The sequence below is a fragment of the Pongo pygmaeus genome, chromosome 11 (assembly GCF_028885625.2).
Source record: "Pongo pygmaeus isolate AG05252 chromosome 11, NHGRI_mPonPyg2-v2.0_pri, whole genome shotgun sequence".
Taxonomy (NCBI): Eukaryota; Metazoa; Chordata; class Mammalia; order Primates; family Hominidae; genus Pongo; species Pongo pygmaeus.
Window position 1 is genome coordinate 81,370,604 of NC_072384.2, and position 25,705 is coordinate 81,396,308.

The 25,705-nt window shown below is 38.7% G+C and overlaps 1 protein-coding gene across 4 annotated transcripts in view; it reads right to left on the bottom strand.

Annotated features, from left to right (window-relative positions):
* CERKL (ceramide kinase like) overlaps positions 1 to 22,258 on the bottom strand; it is a 121,375-nt gene extending 99,117 nt beyond the window's left edge. For 2 of the 4 annotated variants that reach the window (XM_054479297.2, XM_054479299.2), the window contains exon 1: positions 21,926 to 22,258. In XM_054479297.2, coding sequence (XP_054335272.1) covers positions 21,926 to 22,163 — 238 coding nt within the window. In that variant the 5' untranslated portion in view covers positions 22,164 to 22,258. The remainder of the gene's footprint in view (positions 1 to 21,925) is intronic. The other 2 variants (XM_054479300.2, XM_054479298.2) reach the window with 1 other exon arrangement.
* Between the last annotated feature and the right edge of the window lie 3,447 nt (positions 22,259 to 25,705).

The window sequence follows — 25,705 nt, forward strand, 5'->3', positions numbered from 1 at the left end:
ATGAATGCTAATTAAATATTACTGACTGAAAATCTTTGAAAAGTAAAGGCCAAAAGGCATTCCATAGTTTTTCTAATTGTTGGGACTCATATTATTCTCTAAGAAGGTCAAATTTGAAAAGGCACTTAGAATTTCAATGCACATATTTTCCATGCAGAAGAACTGGATGCAAGATGAGTCTGGCATGTAACTACGAAGGTCTTCAAGTGCCAAGAACATTTCATAAAAATAAAGCTCACCCATGAGATATTTCCAGAGTAGGTTTGATCCCAATGAAAAATATTAAAATAACCTGTAAAATGACAGATGTGTTTTTAGTTCAGAAGCTAGGGTACCAAGACATATTGTTTTTTCCTCAAATATGAAAAATGCTAAATTTAAAAAATAAAAATAACTTTTAGAGAAATTTATTTCTACTTTTTAAAAAACATAAATCAAATCACATGACAAAAATGTATCCATGTTATTTATTTTCCTGTGTCTACATATCTAGATAAATGGGTGAGGAATGGAAATTTTAAAATGTGTTATGTTCACCAAGATTTCAACTGTAATAAGTTTTTATCTGTATGATGAAAACCACAACAAAACATACTGTCATCCCTTTACACCTTCAAAACATGAAAACATACTTAAAATATAAGGAAACCAATACATGCTAACAGCTGCTCAATTGTATTGATCTTATTTTTCCTGCACAGATGGACACTAAACAGTGCTTTGAATTATGTTTGTAACATTTAGTAAACTTAAAAGCTTAATTTGGGGTAAATATTAATTACTTGTATTAGACAAAATAATATCAACATGGCTATTTTAAGAAGTAAATGAAGAATTTTTAAGCTTAAAATGGTATGAACAGTTATTTTCCACAGATAAAAATTGACATCTTTACAAATGACTATTTCACTGACTTTTTACACTCCAATAATGCAAGAATATTAAGAATGTATGAAGATTACATTATTTACTAACATCTAATGAATAATGTTTTCTGAAAATAGAGAGCTTTAAACTATGATTATTTTTAAGTAGCCTCTACTCTAATAAACAGGATAAACAAGGAAAGAGCCTAGGGCTCATAGGAAACACAGATCTTAGGCTTAAAAGGGTTCAACTTACAGTCCTTCAGGAGCAATTTCTCCAGTTTGTGCACTTTTCAAGCTACTTCCCTTCTGTTTACACATTTTGCTAGTCACTGGCACATTTGATGCTAAGATTTGGTAGAATATATTTCAAATAAGATGCTTCTCATTCTGCTGATTTAAAAATAAATTTGCGCAGCGTCTACTGTCTATCCCACTGCCCAAGCTAGAAATCTCAGCATCACTATTATTTATTTCCCTTTTAAGCCTCACATCCTCCAAATTCTGTCTTTGACAATATCCCTTGCATCCAGGCTTACCTCACCATTCTCCCAGCTTTGCAGCCACTGTCTCCCGATCAGCCATCACACTGGGCTCCTCAGTGTGGAGCCCATTTATAATCTATCCTGCTACCTAATTTACCAAAAAAACAGAAATATTTGATCTCACCTAATGCCCAGCCTTTGTCACACCTTCCTCAATTTTCAGGTTGAGACGCCAACTTCCTTGCATGTTATTCAAAGTCCTGTATAAACTACTGACTAAAAACAAAGCACTGTCATCTCCCCCATAAACAAGACAATGTTATTTTCCAAATAGGCCAAAGCATCCTTTTCTTGAGATTTTTCAAAATTTTCTTTTTCTAGAATGGTTTCCTTGCTCCTTTGTCTGCCTTGCTAACTCCTAATCATACTTCAAGGCCCACATTCAAGTTTACCCTCGAACCTCTCTGTAGCTTTTCCTGACTTCCCCCTCAGCCCACCCAACAGAGAATGATTTTCTCCTTTACCTATTTTTCCATGTGCATTTATAATGCTCTGTAAGTACTACCTAAGTTGCACACAAAATACATCATGTAGTTACTCTTTTGTCAATATATCTTCCTGAAGACTGTGAATATCTTAAGACAGAAATCATGTCAAATTGATTACAGCATCCTGGAACCTTCTAGAGACCCCATAATTGGTACTCCCTAAATGTTAGGAGGAATAGACTAGAAACATGAATGATTTAATAAGAAAAATGCAAATTTAAACCATGCTGAGATATCATTTATTATGTATCAGGTTGTTTTTTTAAAGTTTGGCAATAAACTCTTCTGGAGAAATTTTCAGGAAATACATGCCCTTATACAATAATGATTTTAAAAAGCAAAATTGCACAACCCTTTTGAAAGAATTTGGTAATATTGAGCAAAATTATTAACACATTTATTCTTTGACTCAACAATCTCACTTCTAGGCGTCTATCCTAAAAGCACATTGAAAAAAAAAAAAGGAAAGTAAAGTTTTTTATTAAACCACTATTTGCGATAACAAAAATGACTAGAAACAATCCAAATTTCTCCAACAGAGAGGTCAATAAACGATATCAAAATCAAAATAGATTTTGATGCTGACGTAAAGCACTACAGAGTGAACTTCTGGGCATATTGTTAAGTAAGAAAGAAATCAAGATAGAAAAACACATATATGGTACATGTGTTTAAGATAGTGGGTACTGTGGGGGTAATGAAAAGAATATATGCACATGTTTATTTATATAAAATAAAAGAACAACCCAGAGCTTTGAGGAACAAATAAGCTTTCCTACCTACAGGAAGAAAGGAAAAGCATAGAAGGGAAACAGCTAAGCTATACTTCCCAGAATACAGTTTGTTTAGTAGATTTGACTTTGGAACCATATAAGTATTTCACGTAATTATAAAATTTTTTTAAAAAGAAATGCCTAAACATCAAAAGCAAAATGAAACAATAATACAAAAAGCAAATAAGTTGGGGGTATAACTTCACAGATATGAATTATTCCAAGTGTCTTTAAAACATAGTAGTTTGACTACACCTCCCTAGTAGTGTACACTCTATGAACAAAAATAATTGCAGGACTATCTTAAGTGGGTTTCAGTAATTATACTTTTGATTGGCAGCATTGGTGTTCTTACTCTATTGTGTCTATATAATGCAGGATAAAGCAAATGAGTAATGATGTCGTTATAGTTAGGAATCAGGACTTTAAGGGTAGGAGAAAAGAGACAATGTGAAAAGCTTAGGCCTGCACTTGAATTGGAAGTATCAGCATAATCCTATGATACATTTTTTTCTTTAAAAACAAAACAAAAAAACCCAACATATTTTCTAGCTCTGTTCTTTGAAAAACCTAAGTAACAAGGTACACATAGGGGAAGTTTTAGCAATGATGTTGCTTAGTTCTCAAATTGTGGTCTCTAATACCACTACCCAGTAAAAGGAACCAGGACCCTCTGATGATGAGCTTGATTCCATATCTCAAGCATGAAATGTTCAAGATGAACCTGGAATATCTTGCCATTCCAGAAAGCAGGGAAGCTATCAGACAGCTGAGGGAATGTCAAAAGAACTCAGAAGTCAAGATGAAGGGGCTCCCATTGGTCTAAAAATCCAAAATGTGACAATTTTGAAGATCAGTAAAAATAATCATTGCTGTGAATTGAAAAATATTTAATAGGTTTAAATCCTTGAGTTTATAGTGATCATAACAATTAAAAAAACCTCATTGGTCATGGTGGATGCTAGGATCCACCTTTGAGGAGGAACTTGCCATGCCATCGCAATGAGTGTAGTTATTGTTACAATGGCCACCAGGGATTCGTACCCTCAAGCTCCACCTCAACTTCAGAGGAGCTGAGGTCCTACATTTCCAAGGCAGCCCACAGCCTGTGACAGCACAGCTGAAGTTTGGCCACTTTTGCCCATGGCAGGACTCCTAATGGGCAATCTTTTTCCCAAGTCCTCACCCTAGGTAAGCGAAAACCTTGTGACATCTGATCATGGTCTGAGGCTCTCCCTTCCCCAGCCTGCCTCCCTCATCCCCTTTACGGTTATCACAGTAATGGGCATCCCAGTCTGAAGGTTATTCTTGCCCATGAGAAACTATAGGCCAAACTAGTTTGTTCGAAACATAAATTGAAAGGAAAAAAAAGGATGAAGAATGAATCTGTGGATGAGAAAATTTGAAAGGCATAGCCATCAACTATAATATGGACCTCATTTCAAGGTTGACATATTAAAAAAATAGAGAAAATATCAGGAAAATCTGGACACTAACTAGATATGTAAAACTATAAAGATTATTTTAAATTTGAAGAGTAGTAATATGATTTTTTAGAAAATCTTTATCTTCTAGAGATACATGCTGAGATGCTTATAGATGAAATTATATGATGCCTAGGAATTACTTCAATCATTCCAGGGGAAGAAGGGATGTGGGTAGAGTATAGATGAAATAAGACTGGCCATAAATTGAAAACTGTTTAAACTTAGTAATGGGTCACATAGAGCCTCACCCCTCTTAGGGTTGAACATGAAGGCTTATTACATAATTATTCCTACATTTGGGTATGTTTGGTGGTTTCCATGAAAAAAATACTAGATTAAAAAAAACTTGTTAAAAACTCCAATTTATCACTCCCATTTTCTTCATTTGTTCAGAAATTGGAAGTGGCCAGAGAAATGGAATAAGCTGTTGATGATGGAACTGTCTTAAAAGCCTGAAAGAAGTCAGATAATACTGTTTCAAAGGTTTTTATTATTTTGGTTCAGACCATGATGCTTTACTACCACCAACTCAGATGTCAGACAGACTCCTGATGGCATGAGAGGGAATTCTTGCTTGCTTAACTGGGGAAGCAACATAACCAAATGGGGACAGTGCAGGCTCTGGAGTCAGACTGCCTAGCTTTGAACCCCAGCAACTGAAATTACTGGTATGACCTTGGGCAAGTTATTTAACACCTCTGGGCCCTAGGGATAAAAATCCTATCTAGACTACATAGTTTCTTTGCTAAGGTTAAACAAGATAAGATACTTAGCACAGAGCCTGGCAGAGTAAACAAATGTTAAGTGTTCACTATTTTCAGTCAAGCACTGGGCACTGCTGTGTAGCAGCAGTGGTAGTTTCCAGAACACTGTTTCTAATGAAAATCTAGGAATGTACACGGGAATTCCCTGATGCCAGCTGGTACATTATTTTAGACTTACTCTTAGGCTTAATATAAGTTCATAACACCATGCCAATGACAAAAACAAAAATGCTCACCAATGGTAAATATTTCTGGCACCTATACTTTCCTGATTGCCTATCTCTGAATTCAGTCACCCATTACACTAAGGTTCCTCAAATTCTGGTTTGCATGCCAAAAGTTGGCAAATGGTTTAATGTCCTTCAATTTCATGCCTCTCTCTCCTTTGTGTTTCTCCTCCTAGCTTATACCAATTTTGGCCAACACAAGAGCATTTAGAGCCATGGCTGAGAGTTCCTTCCCGTTGCTCACCACACCTACATACACATGCAGACACACACAATCAAAACTCACTTGCTCAGCATATACTACCCCCATCATTGGCATAGTGCTTCTAAAACTTGGGCAGGAATACGGTCAGAAGGCTTTAAAGAAGTCTGTGTTTAGGATTTTAATGATGCTTGTAGACTTGTCAAAGTCTGAAATGTAATCTAATAACCCAACTAAGTGGCAGGCTAGGTGGGATAACAAGCGATATGGTTATGATGAGTATTCTAGTGCTGAGATTACACAACTGTAATGAATTATATCTACTACATCCCTGACCATTTCAACAAGGATGGTCCATTTTCTCAAATTACAGAGGGTACAAAAACATCCAGTCTAGCCAACAGCATCTTCCTGTATACCCAATTGCTCTGTTCTCTATATCCATTGCCCTGGTTCTCTATTCCCTTAGCTTTGCCATGTTTAGATTTCTGCAATTCACTTCAGAACTTCCTACTTTGGACAACCCCATCTGGATTGCCCTCTCTGGTTTAATGACCTTGGTCCAGTCTATCTGATTCTCAATTTGCGTGTCCCTTGGCTTCAATGAACCCATTCCTAGGGGAATAGTTTTGTGCCAGTTCCAGCCCCAAAGGGCCCCATGGGGGGGTGCAGGAAAGAGAGAGAGGAAGGGTCCACAAAAGTAGATCAGTTTTAAAAAGTGTTTGCCTTCAGATGGTGCCATGTGGACACAGCATATTTAGGAATAACATTAGTCTCCAGACGTTCACAGGGTCAGAGTACACAGACTAAGAGAGTTACCATTTCAAATCTATGTACTATTCTTGTAGTAAGAAACAGATTGAATTTGCCAAATTTCAGTTCAAACAATGTATCACAATGACCATGAAAAATACAATGATTTCTATGGACAAGACTTCAACTTTACTAGTAACCAACTAATCTACACATAATAATATTTTTTGTACACACAAACTATGTTTATATATATGAGTGTATATATGTATATATGTGTATGCATATATATATATATACACATTTTTTCCCTGAGATGGGGTCTTGCTATGTTGCCCAGGCTGGTCTCGAACTCCTGGGCTCAAGCAATCCTCCCATCTCAGCCTCCCAAAGTACTAGGATTACAGGTATGAGCTACCGTGGCCAGCCCACGAAATACGTTAAAGGACTCTGCCACTTTGAAATCTCTAAACTCAGTTGCTTTATCTTTAAATAGGCAGCCCAAATTGCATAACCATATCAGTTCTACATTCAGGTTCATTTTTCAAAAGCTATATCTTCCTTTCTATGTAGAAACAAAGACTAAAATGAAAGCTTGGGAAGAAAGTAAACAAACATTTTCAACTCTCCATGTGTCAGAGCTGTGTTGTACAATGCAGTTGCTGCTTGCCACAAGCAGTTATTGAATTCAAATCAATAAAAATTAACTATAATTAAAAATTCAGTTTCTCAGTCACACTAGCCAGTTTCTGTTCAATAGCCACATGTAGCTGGTGGTAACTGTATTGAACACTTCAGATATAGTGCACTCCCATCATTTCAGGAAGTCTAACTGGACAGCCCTGCTTTAGAAAATTCACTCTACATTTGTTTTCTGTGAGACCCAACCTACCCTAACAAAAAGCTAAAACTTTTGAGGCTATTTTTATGATAAATTAGTAGACCTGTCAAAACATTTTAAAACTTTATAAGCAGATAGTATTTGCAGTTACTATGGAAATTTGAGTCTTTGCATACATCTTAAAAATTTCCTCAAATTTGACAGCTTAGGAACAGAACTAAATTTTTTTCTAAAGAGGCTTTTTTCTTAACGTGTAGACTGATGAATCAAAGCATCATGTTTTACTGAGTAATTAGTCCTTCAATAATTCACATGAGTAATAGGTCATATTGGGGTTTAACCCCTGCTTCCATTATTTCTGACCACACGGTCTACCAACAGATGTCTCACTTGGGGTGTACACAACAGAACACCGGGTATCCGTTTCACGTACATCTGTTCCCAAACAGCTTAGACAGATTAATACTTAGAATATACTCTGCTCTGCTAAGTCTCACATAATCACCAACTCTTGTTTTGAAATTGTTTTTTCTCATTTTCACATTTTTGCACATTATCTTTTAAACTGCTAAGTTTCAAGTAAATACTTATATAAACTTAAAGCTCAAGAAAATCATTTTGACTCTCTTGTAACAATAAGAAACACTTTCCAGACCTTACTTTGAAGCTCAGCCTTCTCAGATTTTCTAGTCACTGCTCTAATTCAGCTGAGCTCTGAGTTGTGGCAGGAATACTCTTTTGAAAAAAACATAACATGAAATCGGTAACTTGAAATAGTAAGTATATGAAAAATAGAGTTATAAGCCATAATTATGATTCGAAGGCCTAGTTTTATTTTTTAAAAATCTTTGAAACATAATATTTGAATGCTAATCAAGTAAAAATAGTATAAAATCTTTACTCAGAAATTTGATAGAGGATACACAGAAATGAATGAAGAATGGATGAGCTAGTCCTTTTGTCCATTATGAAATAGTTGCTTAAAGCTAGCCTCAACCAATTCTTTTCCTCCAGAAAATGGTTTCTTCCTTTCCAATGACAATACCTACGCCAAAGCGACTGCCCACCTCTAGTCACTGTGCCCTAAAGCTGAGTAAGGGGAGCAAAGGGCTTTGACTTATATTTCTCAGGTGGTTCCTCTAATTAGAAATTCATGAGGGCTGTGAAGTTCCTGATGTAAAATACAACACCCCTCCACACACACCAGACGGTGGGCCCTATTGACCATCAAACCTTACTGAGATTTATTTAATTTGACAAAATTCCCTAATGCCTAAAGGCCGTAGAAATAGGTATTTTCTTTAAAATGAAAGTTCACAGGTGGTCAGAACTGATAGTACTTAGAGACAATATAATATAAGCCCTTCATTTTGCCAGTGAATAAACCGTAACTCAGACATGTTAAACAACCTGTCCAAAGTCTGTTACGCACCTTGCTATCTGTTGAGACAAGATCTTAGGGCCTTCAGTGGCCACTGCTGAAATCTTTCCTACACCACAGACGGGAGCAGATTACAGAGAGCTGGAGGAGGGAAGCTATAAAAGATCCTGTAGTGCTTTTCATACTTCAAGGTGTCATCCATTAGGAAATTGTGAAGTTAATTTCACAAATCATAATGAGCATTTGTTTGCAATGGAAACAGAGCATATCAGAGTGATTCTTAAACGGCAATGGTAGGAATTGTTTTGTGAAACTTTTGTTTTAGACAAATCACATATCAGCACAGAAATATGTATAGTATCTGTCAATCCCTAAAGGGCCGTCATTTCAGAGGACCGAGGAAAAGTGGAGGAGACACATGTTTCCAACATGAGATAGCACTGTGAGCATTTGGCATCTCTGTCACAGAGATCTCTAAATTGATCACTCTTAAACATACTAATATATGAGCTTAACATTGCCTAATCTTACCCATTACTTACTCTCCCCATCAGGTTTTCCTTTACAGGAAATAATGACATTATATTTATTCACAGAGGACAGTAAACAAATCTTTCTTGGGGAGGCACAAAAAAATGCCTGACTCTTCTGCTTTAATCGAACATTTCAAATAAAAGCTTACCCCTTGTTAAACAGATGTCCCAAAAGTTTGTCCTTGGTTGAGATGTAAAACAATGCCAACAGGTGATCAGTGATGCTTTTGAAAACACTGAACTCTGAAAATATCTGATCCAATATCAGCACAAGCTAAGGGCTAAATCATGAAATATGCAAATCCGTCTGTGGCATCTGTCCATGTCCCCTTTCCGAGGTGTATTCTCAATTTTTGGCTTCTCACACCCAGTCCCTGGCACCATACTGGGGGCTGGCCCCACTGGGCACAGCACTTGACCTGCTCTGCCTTGGCAGGGTCCCATGACGCAGAGTGGTCTGACCTTTCACACTTGACTTCAAAAACAGTCACCTGATCCCTTCATCATTTCTTCAGGATTTTTCTCATAGGTCACAGCTAGCTTGATAATTACCTTATTTTAACATAAATAAACCCATGTATGATTCTATAATTAAAATGACCATAATTTAAGATTGTAATAGAAAGATCATCAGGCACCACTGTAGTCAATGAAAAAGATATTTTCTGAATTGATGATGCCCTTTTGTAAACACAGTTTATATTATAATGGCAGCATCCTAATCTATTTAAGCCCTGCTCAGTATTTTCTACTCTGCAGCTGAGCAACATGGAACCTTCCTGCCATGAGCCTCACATCAGAAAAGTGGACCAACCTTAACTCTTACAATAGAAATCCTGGAATAACGCAAAGTTGAAAAGAACCTCAAGGAGCTTAACATATAATGGGGAAAAAACAAAGTTTCATTCAATGTCTCAGCATAGGAGATCCAATTATGCCTAAAGAGAAAACAACTGTAATGAATCTTCATTAATTTTAATGAATGTAAACATGTAATCATTCAAATAAAAAAAAAGCACAAAGGAAGCTAATTCCCAGCAGCTGGAACAGCAAGAAAGCATGTATAGAGAACTAGTTTTGTAATTCTTTCAATTACAGGATGGTAAAATATGAGGAAACTACTGAGAAAGGAGGATGCAGAGATAGGCAGGAGCCAAGCATGGAAATCTTATGCCATGTTGAAGAGTGTGTCTCTCATCCCATTTTCTACTTCAGTGGGCTTCAAACAAGACAGTCACATTCCTGCTTAGGCAAAGAGGGAACCCAAACAGACAGACTCGGGATCATTTACCCACTACTCCAATCAAGGCACCCGTACTTTTATCTGTTATATACTGGCGATTCATTTAAGAATTTTTTTTTAAAAAGAGTTTTGATGTTTAAGAAGGGGGAGAGGGGAATACTGCCTTTGTAGTTAATGAGGAGTTGGTATCAAGTATGTAGGAATGTAGTCACCAAGTTATAATAGAATAAGAAAAACAAAAGTTCATTAGGCCAGTAAACCAGTAACAAATTCATTCATTCAATAAATATTATCTATATGCCAGGCACTCTTCAAGGTTCTGACAGTAAAGAAAAAAGATATTCTGAATATCTTCCCTCTCCTCCATCTAGATTTAGTTTCTATCCTCCACCTGCCCTGTTCACTGGGAGGCCATACTGCATGGACTGCATCAAGTTCTCCCCTTGCCCTCTGGCTTAAAGTTGGCTTTGGACTGTGAAATGGGCCAGAAAAGAAGGAACTTGGGTAATTTAGGATTAGTGAGGTAATCAGCCAAGCTGAGGCAAAGGCCACAGCTCCTGCCTAGTGGCCTCCTCTACATAGCCTCTCTGAATCCAGGTTCAGGCGCTTGCTCCTTCACTATGCCCTTTTGGGCTTAAAAATGGTATCACCTACCCAATTATTACTAGTCCCAAGAGTACTTCACTATCTCTATATCTACACCTTTATAAATACTGACTTTTAAAAATTCTTCTCAAGTTACTCCAATATAAATGTGCCATTTCTTTTTCCTATTAGGACAGTCACTAATATAACAGACAAATCCTTGCCATCTTGAAGTGGGGTGGTAATAGAAAGGACAGCGATTAGAAATTATATAGTATACAAGGAGATAAATGCCACTGAGGAATATAAGGCAATACAGGGAACCAGGATGTATGTAGCAGATGGGAATTTTATACAGGTGACCAAAGAAAGCCTTACTAAGAAGCTAACATTTGTGCACAGGTTCAAAGGAGGTAAAGGAGTCGGTCAAGTGAGAGATTTTAAAGGCCTGAGCTAGGGCAGTGATTGGTCGGACAGAGAAGGATGGTAGATTGGAGAAATACGAAGTAAATAAAGTAGGCAGGATTGGTGGGTGTTTAGAAATAGTGAATAAGGGACAGTGAGGCTGGGGTTACCTTCAGAATCCTGACTTAGATAACATTCCAGATAGCTTCCTAAATACTCCTTCACTTATTAAGCCAAAATATTCACTACTTACATATGCATTTGTATGATCTATCCCACATAAGCTACAAGCTAATTCTAGTTATCCTAGTTATTGTCCCATAACTTACACAAACCTAAATAGCAAAGTTAAACATTCTGACAGCTGATGCTGAATAATTAGTGAGTTCCATAACCATGATAGGGAACAAAAGATCAGAGTTAGTCTACAGAGCAAGAAAAGTTGCTTTTCTTGTAAACTTACTAAATATATGGCACTCCTGGAGGTGGATGATGGTAGATGAGAACCACAGTGTGCAATACTGACAAGAAAGCATGTAATGAGGAACAGCAGATCAGACCACACTCCTTGGGACTCCACCATTTGGCAGGCATATAGAATGAAGTTCCCATGAGAGACTGATAAACTAGGTGCTGGTGGTATTACAAAAACCAAGAGAGTTAAGTCAAAGTCAAATGAAGGAGAAATACAGAAAAATAAGGACTGAAAGTTTCCACTTCATTGAGCAATAAGAAGACTTCTGCTAATCTCTGCCTGAAGAGTTTCAGTAGAGAAAGAACAAAGCCAGGTCTCGGAGGGTTGAAGAATTAAGAGGTGAACTAATGGAGATGGTCAGAGTAAGCCAATTTTTCTAGGAGATTATCAGAGCAAGTGAGAAAAAAAATAAAAATAAAAAGCAAGGTAGCAGCTAGAGAGAAAAGCTTGCAGGATCAAGGCAGGGAACTGTTAGAATGGGAGAGTCTTGAACATATCTCTGTGCTTAAGTGAATGGAGCTGGTAGAGAATGAAGGCTAAAAACCAAAGAAAGAAAGTGTAACAGATGAAACAAATTTCTAGATGAAGCTGAAGAGATGGGATGAGTTTGCCTTCTATAGAGATGACTACATCTATTCTGCGGTCATGAATGGAAGCGAATGAAGGCTGAAGGTCACTAAAATGGAAAAGGTCTAGAAAGTCTGAAGCTGTAATAATGATTGCAATATGACCACCACCACAAGCTAGACTTTAGATAAAGAACACTGTGAGCCAGACAACAAAGTTTTAAATAAACATAGAAGAAAAGCTGGAAAATCATACTTTCTCTTCCCTGGGGAGCCCAAAAGACAGCTTGTCAGCCCTCCGAGCCTGCAAGTGTCCAGCCTGACAACTAGCATGACATGCCTGTCCCTAGCAAAACTATACCACCATCAAAAACTCCTGCAGCCTAGGCCACTGAGGAAATCAGACATTGCTGATGAAGATTACAGCTGAAGAAACTACACAGAGACCATGGTACTGAATCCACCCCAAACCAAAGCCAATGTACCATACCCAACCAACACTCTAGGACCCATCTACAGGAAAAGTCTCTCGCTGTGAAAGCTACTGCATACAACTGGAAAATGTGACTATTCCACTAGATGTGCAGATGTCACAAGAAACATGAAAAAGCAAGGACACACGACACTGCCAAAGGAACACAGTGAGTCTCTAGTAACAGACCCCAAAGGAAAGGGTGTTTATAAAATGCCTGAAACAAAATTAAAAATGATGATCTTAAAGAAATTCAGCAGGATACAAGAGAATACAAACAACCCAATGAAATCAGGAAAGTTATAAAATGAGAAATTAAAACAAGATCTATCATTTAAAACACAGAAATCTGAAGAATGCAGTGAATAAAAGACACAATTGAGAGCTTCAAGAATAGATCAGATCAAGCAGAAGAAAGAATTTCAAAATCTGAAAATAGGTTTTGTGAAATAATCCAAAGTTTAAAAAAAACTAAGCAAATAAATTTTTGCATTATAGAACTGGCAGATAGAGAAAAGTTGAGGAAAGGCATAGAAAACCTATTTAATGAAATAATAGCTAAAAACTTCCCAAATATTGGGGGAGATACAGACATCCAGATGAAGGAACCACAAAGATTCCCAATTAGATTCAACCCAAAAAGATCCTCTCTGTGGCACATTATAGTCAAACTGTCAAAAGTTGAAGACAGAGAATTCTAAAATCTGCAAGAGAAAAGCATCAAGTTACATGTAAGGGAATCCTCATTAGACTATCAGTAGATTTCTCATCAGTAACCTTAAATTACTGATGTATGCCAGGAGAGAAAGGGATAATTTATTCAAGATGCTAAAAGAACAAAAAAAATGAGTCTCAGCCAAGGACAAAAGATACTATATCCAGCAAAACTATCCTGGAGGAGAATAAAGGCCTTCCCAGACAAACAAAAGCTGAGGGAATTCACCCCTACACCAGCCTTACAAGAAATGCTTATGGAAGTGCTACAGCTGTAAATGAAAAAATGATAACTATCATGAATATGTGAGAATATAAACCTCACCAATAGAGGTAAATTTATAAATCCAACTCAGAATGCCCCAGTGATATCATATTACTGTGTAAACCTCTCAATCCTCTAGATGAAGGTTTAAAGTAAAACTGGTCAAAAACAACAAAAGCTACAATGGCTAGGGAACACATACTAAAGAAATAAAGGCAACAAAAATATAAATTAGGGATGGCGGAGGAAAAATGTCTAGAGTATTTTTATGTGACCAAAGTTAACTTGCTATCAGCTTAAAATAGTTTATTATAACTACAAGACTCTTTATGTTAGCCCCATGGTATCCACAAAGAAAGCAATTACAACAGATACATAAACAAGAGACAGAAGGAAAACAAAGCTTAGGACCACAGAAAATGACCAAACCACAGAGGTAAACAAGAGAGAAAGAAGAACTGAGAATCTACAAGACAACCAGAAAACAAGTAACAAAATGGCAGAAATAAGTTCTTATCAATAAAAACCTTGAATGTAAATAAATTATCTAATGAAAAGATATAAAGTAGCTGCAGGACTGGAAAAAAAAAAACTCAACTACATGCTGCCTAAAAGAGGCTTACCTCACCATTAAAGACAGACCAAAAGTGAAGAAATGGAAAAAGATATTCCATGCAATCAGAATCCAAAAGTGAGCAGGAGTAGCAATACTCATATCAGAAAAAATAGACTTTAAGTCAAAAACTGTAAAAAGAGACAAAGAAGGTCATAATATGATAAAGGGATCAATTCAACAACAGGATAAACAATTATAAACACACGTGTACCTAATACCTAAGTACCCAGATACATACAGCAAATATTCAACCTAAAGAGATAAACTCCAATACAATAGTAGTAAGAGACTTTAACAGCCTACTTTCAATAATGAATAAATTATCTAGACATACATACACAAACACACACAAAGAGATCAAGAAATATTGAACTTAAGCTGCACCACAGACCAAGTGCACCTAGCACACTTACAGAACATTCCGTCCAACAACTGCAGATACACATTCTTCTCAAATGCACATGGAACATTCTTGAGGAGAGATCACGTTAGGCCACAAAACAAGTCTTAACAAATTTTAAAAGCTTAAGATAATATCAAGTATCTTTACTGACCACAGCGTTTTAATACTAGAAATCAGGCCAGGCGCAGTGGCTCATGGCTGTAATCCCAGCACTTTAGGAAGCCAAGGTGGGCAGGTTGCTCGAGCCCAGCAATTTGAGAACAGCCTGGGCAACATGGTGAAATGGCAAAAGCCATCTCTACTAAACATACAAAACAAAACAAACAAAAAACAAATTTAACCAGGCACAGTGACACACACCTGTAGGCACAGTGACACACACCTGTAGTCCAAGCTACTTGGGAGGCTGAGGTGAGAGGATTGCTTGAGCCCAGGAGGCAGAGGTTGCAGTAAGCCAAGATCGTGCCTCTGCACTTGGACCTGGGAGACAAAGCAATACAGAAGGAAGGGAGGAAGGGAGGAAGGGAGGGAGGGAGGGAGGGAGGGAGGGAGGAAGGAAGGGAGGGAGGGAGGAAGGAAGGAAGGAAGGAAGGAAGGAAGGAAGGAAGGAAGGAAGGAAGGAAGGAAAAAGAAAAGAAACTAGAAATCAACAATGAGAAAAACTGACGACTTCACAAATCATGGAAACAAAATGCTCCTAAACAACCAATGGGTCAATGAAGAAATTAAAAAGGAAATTAAAATTTTTCTTGAGACAAGTGAGAATGAAAATACACCATAACAAAACCTATGAAACAGCACAAGCAGTTTTAAGAGGTAAATTTATAGCAATAAATGCCTATATCAAGAAAGACAACAGATTTCTGAAAAACAGCCTAATGATGCACCTCAAGGCACTATAAACTCAAGAACAAACTAATCGGCCAGGCACGATGGCTCACGCCTGTAATCCCAGCACTTTGGGAGGCCACAGCAGGCAGATGACCTGAGGTCGGGAGTTTGAGACCAGCCTGAACAACATGGAGAAACCCCGTCTCTACTAAAAATACAAAATTAGCTAGGTGTGGTGGCACATGCCTGTAATCCGAGCTACTCAGGAAGGCTAAGGCAGTAGAATTTTTTGAACCTGCGAGGCAGAGGTTGCGGTGAGCCGAGATCGCACCATTGCACTCCAGCCTGGGCAACAAGAGCGAAACTTCATCTCAAAAAAAAAAAAAGAAAAGAAAGAAAAACAGAACAGAACAAACTAATCCCAAAGTTGGTAGTAGTAAGGAAATAATTCAACTCAGAGGAGAAATAAATGAAATAGAGACTAAAAATAATTTCAAAAGATGAACAAAATTTAGAGTTGGTTTTCAACAAATTTCATCAAATTTGATAACATAGAAAAAATGAAGTCCCTGACACATACAACCTACCAAGATTAACTTAGGAAGACATATAAAATCTGACCAGACCAATAATAAGTGAGGAAATTGAATCAGTAATAAAGTCTTTCATCAAAGAAAAGCACAGAAACTAATGGCTTCACTGCTGAACTCAACCAAACATTTAACAAACCAACATCAATTCCTCTCAAAATATTTCAGAAAACTGAAGCAAAGGGAATACTTCCAAACTCATTTCATGAGTCAAGCATTACCCTAATTCCAAAATCAGATAACAATACAACACAGAAAACTATAGTACAATATCCCTGATGAACATAGGTGCAAAAATTCTCAAGATATTAGCAAACCAAATCCAACAGCACATTAGAAAGATAACTTGCTACGTTCAAGTGCGATTCATCAGTGGGATCAGAGGGATGCAAGAATGGTTTAACATACACAAAGCAGTAAATGAGATACATATTAACAGAAAGACAGAAACTGTATGATCATTTTAACAGATGCATTAAAAGCCTTTGACAAAATGTGGCATAATTTCATGATTAAAAACCCAACAAATTAGGTATGGAAGGTTTGTACTTCAACACAAAAGCCACATATGACAAATCCACAGCTAATATCATACTGAATGGGAAAAGACCAATAACGAGATCAATTTTAAGATCAATAACAAGAAAAGGATGCCCACTTTCACAATTTCTATTCAACATACTACTGAAAGTTCTAGCCAGATAAACTGGGCAAGAGAAAGAAGTAACGAGCATCCAAATTGGAAAGAAGCATGTCAAACTGTCCCTGTTTGCAGAAGATATGATCTTATAGATAGAAAACCCAAAATACTCCACAAAGAACTGTTAGAATTCAGTAAAGTTGCAAGACACAAAATCAACATATAAAAATCAGTAGCATTGCTATACACTAATATTGTACTATGTGAAAAATCAAGAAAACAATTCCATTTATAGTAGTTACTTTTTAAAAAAAAAAAAAAAAGATACCTAGAAATAAACAACCAAGGAAGTGAAAGAATCTCTATACCGTAAAGTATAAAACTTTGATGAAAGAAATTATCTTCCCACATCAATAAATGGGAAGATAGTACATGTTCATGGGTTGAAATAATTATATTGTTAAAATGGCCATACTACCCAAAGTGATCTACGGATTTAATGCAGTCGCTATCAGAATACCAACACCATTCTTTACAGAAATGAAACAATCTGAAAATTCATGTGGAACCACAAAAAAACCCCAAATAGCCAAAGCAGTCCTGAGCAAAAAGAACAAAACTGGAAGTATCATACTACCTGACTTAGAAATATACGATAAAACTATATTAACACAGCATGGTACTAGCATAAAACCAGACAGACCAATGAAATAAAATGGAAAGCCCAGAAATAAATTTTTGCACCTACAACAGCCAACTGATTTTTTAAGATGTCAAGAACATGCACTGGGAAAAAGACAGTCTCAACAAATGGTACTAGGAAAATTAGATATTCACATGCAGAAGAATGAGATTAAACCCCTCCCTCTCACCATATACAAAAATAAAAATAGATTAAAGATTTAAAATGTAAAACTTGAAACTATGAAATTACAAGAAAAAAGGGAAATTATTCTCGACACTGAGCTGAGCAAGGATTTTTAAAATAAGACCTCAAAAGCACAGACAAAATAAGATTACATCAAACTAAAAAACTTTGCACCTTGAAGAAAACTATTAAAGTGAAAACAGCTGCAGAATGGGAGAAAAATATTTGCAATGTATACATGCGACAAAGGGATAAAATCCAAAATATATAAGAAACTTAATTGAACAGAAAAAATAATAATGATGATTTTTTTTTTTTTTTTTTTTTTTTTTTTTGAGATGAAGTCTCATTCTGTTACCAGGCTGGAGTGCAGTGGCACTATCTCGGCTCACTGTAATCTCCACCTCCTGGGTTCAAGCAATTCTCCTGCCTCAGCCTCCCAAGTAGCTGTGACTACAGGCACGTGCCACCACACCAGGCTAATCTTTTTATTTTTAGTAGGGACGGGGTTTCACCATGTTGGCTAGGATAGTCTCGATCTCCTGACCTCGTGATCTGCCCGCCTCGGCCTCCCAAAGTGCTAGGATTACAGGCGTGAGCCACTGTGCCTGGCCAACTTGATTTTTTAAATGGGCAAAAGACTTTAATTGATAGGTCTCAAAAGAAGACATACAAATGATCAACAGGTACATTTAAAAGATGCTTGACATCACTAATCGTCAGGGAAATGCAAATCAAAACCACAATTAGATACACCTCACTCCAGTTAGAATGGCTATTGCCAAAAAGACAAAAGAAAATAAGTATTGACACAGATATGGAGAAAAGGGAACACTTACACACTGTTGGTATGATTGTAAACTAGTACAGTCATTATGGAAAACAGCATGGAAGTTTCTAAAACAATTAAAAATAGAAGTATCATATGATCCAGCAATCCCACTACTGGGTATGCATCCAGAGGAAATAAAATGAGTATGTTGAAGAGATCTACACTCCCATGTTTATTGCAGCACTATTCACAATGGCCAAGATATGGAATCAACCTAAGCATACAACAATGGATGAATAAAGAAAATGTGATACAGAAACATAATGGAATACTAGTCAGCCATTAAAAAATAAAGTCCTGTCAATTGTGAATGCTAAGCCTGGAGGATATCATGTTAAGAGAAGTAACCCAGACACAGAAAGACAAATACCACATGATGTCACTCACACGTAGAATCTTTTCCTATTATAAAAGGTTGATATATATAAGGCAGAGATTAGAATAGTTACCAGAGACTGGGAAGGGGAGGGGAGAAGGAAGGATGGAGAGAGGTTAGTCAACAGACACAAAGTTATAACTAGGTAGGAAGAATAAATTCTGGTGTTTTGTTGCATAGTATGGTGACTATGGTTAACAGTAAAATACTATATATATTACAAAATAACTAGAAGAGAGTCTTTTGAATGTTTTAACCCACAAGGAAATGATGAAAGTGTGAGGTGAAGGATACACTAACTACTGTGATTGGATAATGGTACAACATAAATATCAAAACATCAAATAGTATCTCATAAATATATACAATTACAACGTGTCAATTAAATTTTTTTAAACAATTAAAAAGTTAATAGACCAGCTGTTGGATCTGGTTGAGTTAATGTGCTTAAGAAGCACATGCATAACATTATATCACACATTTAAAATATTTCTCTACTTAAAAAAAAAATCCCCAAAAAGCGCTGATACTTTGTGCCTCCCAACTTGACGTATAGCCTCTTTTCGAAAGCCTCACTTCTACAGCGAAGGGTAATAACACATCCATTATTCCAGGTCACCCCTGAACCCAATAAAGAGAACTACAATTACTACGGTTATGCTCATTTACCCTGCCAACAAGACCATCAATTTGTCCCAATTTTGGCAGTCATAGCCTTCATAAAATACATTCATGTCTTTGCTCATTACTCAAGATGGAAAATTAGAAAAAGATCACATAGTATTTTATTTCGTCAGTGAAAACAAAGTACTATGAGGTTTAAAAACTAAGCAGTCTTGAAAACATAGGTATGTTCTAATAATCTCCAGTGACCTCCCCTATCCACCCTCATCCTTTTCTGAGGCAGCCAGTCACTTGTCAACCAGCAATGGACATGCTCTCCCCCCACCACATCCTACCATATCATGTCCTCACAAGTACAGTAATTTTGATGTAGCTCCTCTTCCATTTAATCTTTCACCACTCACATCTAAGCTTATTCAACAACAGAGTATTTCTAACATTTAAATATATCATCTCTTAATATCTCCTTCTTATTTCCCAGTGTTTGTTTTTGTTTGTTTGTTGTGCATTTTGACATGGAGTTTCACTCTCGTTGCCCAGGCTGGAGTGCAATGGCGTGATCTTGGCTCACAGCAACCTCCACCTCCCAGGTTCAAGCGATTCACCTGCCTCAGCCTCCCAAGTAGCTGGGATTACAGGCGCACACCACCACGCCTGGCTATATTTTACCTAAATAAAACATCTCTTCGTTTCTTACTTACTAAGGCTCTAGGCTTCTGTGCCCCCAATCTTAGAGGCCCAAAGTGGTTTCAATACCAGGTATTAACTACAAAGAAAAAGGGTACACCTGTATGAAGGAAAAGACCACCAAATGGTTTTAGGGCATAATTAAACAAAGAATCAGTACTTGCAACCTTTAAAGTTACAAATCTGTCAAGATTTATTTTAGAACTCTACTGCCAGGGGGGCGCTAATTAAACCTATTTTACCTTAATCACCACTCAATATAAAACAGCATTTCTTTTCTTATATCATTGTTTGCTTTTTTTGTACACAAATACTGCAACATTGGTTTGTATGACCTCTTATTGCACAATGTCTCATTTTAATTCTATAGTATTTCAGCTGCACTGTAGGTTAAATTGGCTCTTTGGGCTAATCCAAACTCTAATTATAAACTTCTATATTGCATAACTCGAATTGCCTGAAAGACTTACAAATAATTCTATAGCTGTATCTCTAGCTTTTAACTTAAAAGGTTCAAGAAAATACTACACCTTGGTTTTTAAAACACCTGAAAACACTTTAAGGTCAAAGACTGTTTTCGTGAAGTGAGCGAGTATGGCACATGCAGCACAGGCAGAATTCACAATCGCAACCAGTGCTAAATCCCTGGCTAGTTGGTTTCATTTTGTTAGACTTTTGAGCAAGATTTTAAGACAGTGAGTCTATTCTGTAACATAAACAGCACACTGTGTCTTGTTTTTCAACAGGGGAAGGCAATTTTTTTAATTTCATAAATTTGTATTTAGCTAAAAGAGGTTGAACACCAAATTCCGTTTCCCCCAAGTCATCTCCTTGCAAGTAGAGTAACCTTGATGTAGTTCCGCCCCCATTTCATCTGTCTTTCACCGCTCACATATAAGTTAATTCAACAATGGGGAGTATTTCTCGAGTTTGGACTTAGAAATAAGACTATATGAAAGTCTACTTACAAGACTTGTAAAATGGTCTTTCTAAAATATCTGTTAAGTCTATAAGGCTATTTGACTAAGACGTGAAAATAGACTCGAAGTATTTCTGTTGTAAACTACAGCATTATAACTTTTTTAGGTAACTAAAATTTTAAGTCAATAAAAGGCAAACGTAAGCAAACCGCTTGACATAACTAAGCATCGCAAAACTGTGATCCAATATTCTAGGATCAATATTAAAAATCAAAAGTTTCTAGACCGAGCCTGAAGAAGTCTTTTTTTTTTCTTTTATTATTATTATTATTATTATTATTATTATACTTTAGGTTTTATGGTACATGTGCGCAATGTGCAGGTAAGTTACATATGTTCTAGACAATGGCAAGGAAGGTGAGGGGCAGAAAAAAATCCAGAAGCACTCCCAAAGCTCTGGAGTTACATTTTCAAGTCAGCAAAATGAGAGCTGGATTCAGAACTCTTGTGTAGGCATAATCTGTAAGATGTTTATAGTTTCAATGTACCATCAAAGTTGATGGATTAAAACTTTTTCAACTTGGAGGGGCGGAGTAGGTGACCTTCTCACATTTGTAAATTACCTCCCCTTTGGGGCTCAAGATTTTCTGCTGAGACTCTGAGCAAAAGCTGAGTGTGACGTTTGTCCGGGGAAGGTCCCGGAGGCGGGAGAAGGCTAAGTAGCAAAAGAATCCCTGGGGTTTCTGGGGTGGAGCGAGAGGCGTGAGTTCCCGGTTGGAAAGGAGGAGGCGGCGACTTGGGGACTCGGTAACACGTCCGGGCAGTGAGGAGAGCACGGGGAGGGGAGGAGAGAAATGGGGAGGGTGGAGCGAAAGCGCGTGGGTGCAGGCCTTGGGCCGGGGAGACGGAGGAAGCGCGTAGGGAGGCGAAGACGCTTGGGGCAGGGCACTCACCCGCCGGGCGCTCGGGCTGAATGGGCCGCCACCGCAGTGCTCGCTCGCTCAGCACCACGTCACAGCTGTCCCTCCCGATCTCGAAGATGCCCCGGAGCAGAATCCGTTCGGCCACCGCCTCCGTCTGCTGCGGGGACGTTAACAGCGCCGAAGGCACAGCGGCAACCTCCAGGGGCGCCTCTTCCTCCCGGCCGCCCTCCAGGGCACTCACCCGGTTCCTGCGCCTCCTCCAGGGCATGGCGGAGTCTCAGGCTGGGCCCGAGCCAGGCGTCCGGGAAGGCCTTTGGAGAAGCAGGTGGAGGGTGCGGCAGCCCCAGCTCTAGCGGCGTCCTGCGCTGCCACAGCAACGGCGCGCAGGGCAGGGACCCAGGAGGGAGGCGGGGCCGCGCCTGACCCAGTCCAGCACCCTGGCCTGCCAGCCTCGCCGCTTCTCCACTCACCACAAAAAGACCCAGCTGCAAGAGGAGGAATAAGTGGCTCCCTCCTCCTAGTTTCTCCTGTAAAGTACGATTTCGTACTTTTCGTTACCCTCGAGTTAAACCAGCCCTCCTCAATCTTAAGCTTGCATATCATCCCTTGGGCATCTTGTTCCAATGGAGATTCTTATTGAATAGGTGTGGGACTGGCCCCCAAATACCACATATTTGAGAAAATACTAGGTGATGGATCCCGCTGGCCAAGGAACACACTTAGAGTTGCAAGGGTGGAAGCCTCTGTTTTTCCACCTCCTTTCCAGAGGGTTGCCTGGAGAGCAGAGGTGATGCTTTACAACCCTGTTTCAGAGTACTAGCGCACTTCCCAAAACCCCTGAGGGGAAGCTAGAGATAAGGCCCTGGTTTGCATAGACAAATTTGCGTCTGACAAATTCAGTATTAAAGGTAAATGCCTCCAGGTGTAAGTATTTAGGGTTCTACTTTCCCCCAAGGTATCTCCTCTGCAGTCTTGTCTGCCTGGATCTTGCACTCCGTTGAGGGAGATTACAAGCAGCAGGGCTTCTCTTTCACCCACTGCCATAAAGAAGTGTCACCTGGAAAAGGAGAAGAGCCCTGGGGGCGGGGGTTCACCCTTTTCTCTTGATAACTGAGATTTCTAAAATCAGCTGCTCATTAATTTTGAAAACACGGCGAGTCTGGAGGCTAGTGATTCTCAATAGTGGTTGCACATTAAAGTTACATAGGGAACTTCTGAAAACCCAAATGTCCAGGCCACGCTCAAGACAATTAAGCTGGAATCTCTGGAGGCGAGACCCAGACTTCCGGATTTTTAAAAGTTCCCAGGTAATTCCAATGTTCAGCCAAGGCTGATAATGGCTGCTCTAAGCAGGGTGATAAAACAGGGAGCTGAGTACTTGTAATGGGGAAGCAGGAAGAAAGTGAGTCCCTGGGAAGAGGAGCAGGGTGGGAAGTAAAGCAGAAGGCTTTTTTTTTTTTTTTTTTTTTTTTTAACAAGGTCATTATCATCATATTGAAAAAAAGGAGTAGGGGAGTTGAAGAGGAAATTAAATTAATAGGGTTGTAGATCTAGTTCCAGTGTTCTAGTGCCTAAACCGTTCTATCATAAAGGCAGCAAATTCTTATTCTGTCCTCATTCCTGGTCACACTGCAAAGTCACAGAAAGAGCTAACTATAGCAGGAGTTTCTCAAGGTTCTTAGCTCAGACGGTTTGTAGGCCTAATCAAATCCCTACCAAACATAAAGCACTGTGCACCAGTTAAGCTAGGACTCTTACTGTTTAATGCTCCGACAATAAGTACCCAAGCTTCAAGGAAAAGCAAGGAAGAGCTTCAGTTTGATCTGACTGCAGTGAGCTATTTCTTAGAGCAGAAGTGCAGCTGCTGCTAAATCCCATGCAGGCTTCAGGTGGCTCTGTTCAGCAGTCATTAGAGGGAAAAGGATGGTGCCCTTCGCAGAATGAGTTGCAATTCTGGAGTCAGCGTCTTGTATTCACAGCTGTTAGGCAATCAACACGATTAGAGCTCACTGGCATTTTAAAAGCTCACCCAGAGCCAGTGCAAACAGGCCAAGCCAATGGCTACTCCTTAGGAGCTTTGCAAAGGGGCAAGTTGCCATTTTTCAAGCTTCACTCAAGCCAGGAAGTCAAAAACAGTGGCTTTGAATTGTCCTGAAGATGGAAGTAATAAGAGTTGTGTTTCCTTCTTTCTTTCTCTTTTTCCTTTGATAAGCTGCCTTATTCCAGGGCTGGAGTGCCCTAGGGCTCTGTCTTTGGGCTCTGTCTTTAGGATCTATCCACACACTGTCCTGTGCTTTATGTACTATCCAGGGTTCTGCAAATGATGTCACCAGCTCCAACCACTCTCCTGAACTTTAGGTATTATGTCCAACTGCCTACTTGACATCTCTACTTGGCTGTCCGATAAGCTTCTAAAACATATCTAAAACCAGACTCATGGTTTTTCATCACAAACCTGTGCCTCTCAGAATGTTTCAAATCTGTAGTATCAAAATCCTTGATATCATCCATGTCTCCTTTGTCTCATGCCTTCAATCCAATCTACCAGCAAATCCTGTCCATTCCGTCTAGAACATATAGTCCTTTCTGCCTGCTGTCATTGCAGTCTGCACTTCTGCACCCCTCAGCTGGACAACTTCAGTCTCTGCTCTCCCAACCCAGCTGTCTGCTTTCCGTTTCCCCTGTGCTGGCACCTCCAGCCCAGAGCCGGTTTTCCATTTTGGAGTTACATTGTGCCTTTAAAAAATACCAAGAACATATAACCCTGCTCACAACCTTCCATTGACTTCCCATTATTCTTGGAATAAAGTCCAAATGCTTAGCAAGGCTAGAGGTCCTTTGTAATCTGGACCCTGGCTATGTCTCCAAGATCACCTACTTTTTCCCTTGCTCATTCACAAAAAGCCTTCTTGCCAGTCCTCCAACACATTGAGAAGAATAATCCCTTCTCAGAGCATTTGCTTTTGCTGTTCCCTCTGACTGGAATGCTTTTCTTCCCACCAGATGGTTCATTCCTTCACTTTGCTCATTTTTCTGTTTAAAGGCCACCACCTCAAAGAGGCCATTCCTGAGCACCCTCCATAATTCACCATCCTGTAAACCTGTGTATTCATTTCTTACTGCTGCTGTATCTAATTACCACAAATTTAGTGACTTGAAACAAAACCAATGCATTGTTTTACATTTCTGGAGGTCAGAAATCCAAAATCAGTTTCACAGGACTAAAATCAAGGTGCCAGCAGGCCTGTATTCCTTCTGTAGGCTCTAGAGGAAAATATATCTCCTCTTTTCCGGCTTCTAGAGCAGCGGTCCCCAACCTTTTGGCACCAGGGACTGGTTTTGTGGAAGACAGTTTTTCCATGGATGGGGCGGTTTGGAGGGGTGGGCATTTTGGAGGCATTAGATTCTCATAAGGAGCACAAACTAGATCCCTTGCATATGAAGTTCACAGTAGGATTCAGGCTACTATGAGAATATGATGCTGCCACTGACCTGACAGGAGACAGGGCTCAGGTGGTAAGGCTTGCTTGTCCACCAGTCACCACTCACCTCCTGCTGGGCGTCCTGGTTCCTAACAGGCCACAGACAGGTACTGGTCCATGCTCCAGAGATTGGGGACCCCTTTTCTAGAGGTCACCTGTGGATTTTGTTTTGTTCTGTTTTGTTTGTTTTGGCTCATGTTCACTTTTTCCATCTTCAAAGCCAGCAGTCTAACATCTCTCCTCTTTGCTTCTATCCTTAAATCGTCTCTTTTCCTCTGTCTTTGACCTTTGTCCCCCCGTCTTATAAGGACTCTTATGATTACATTGG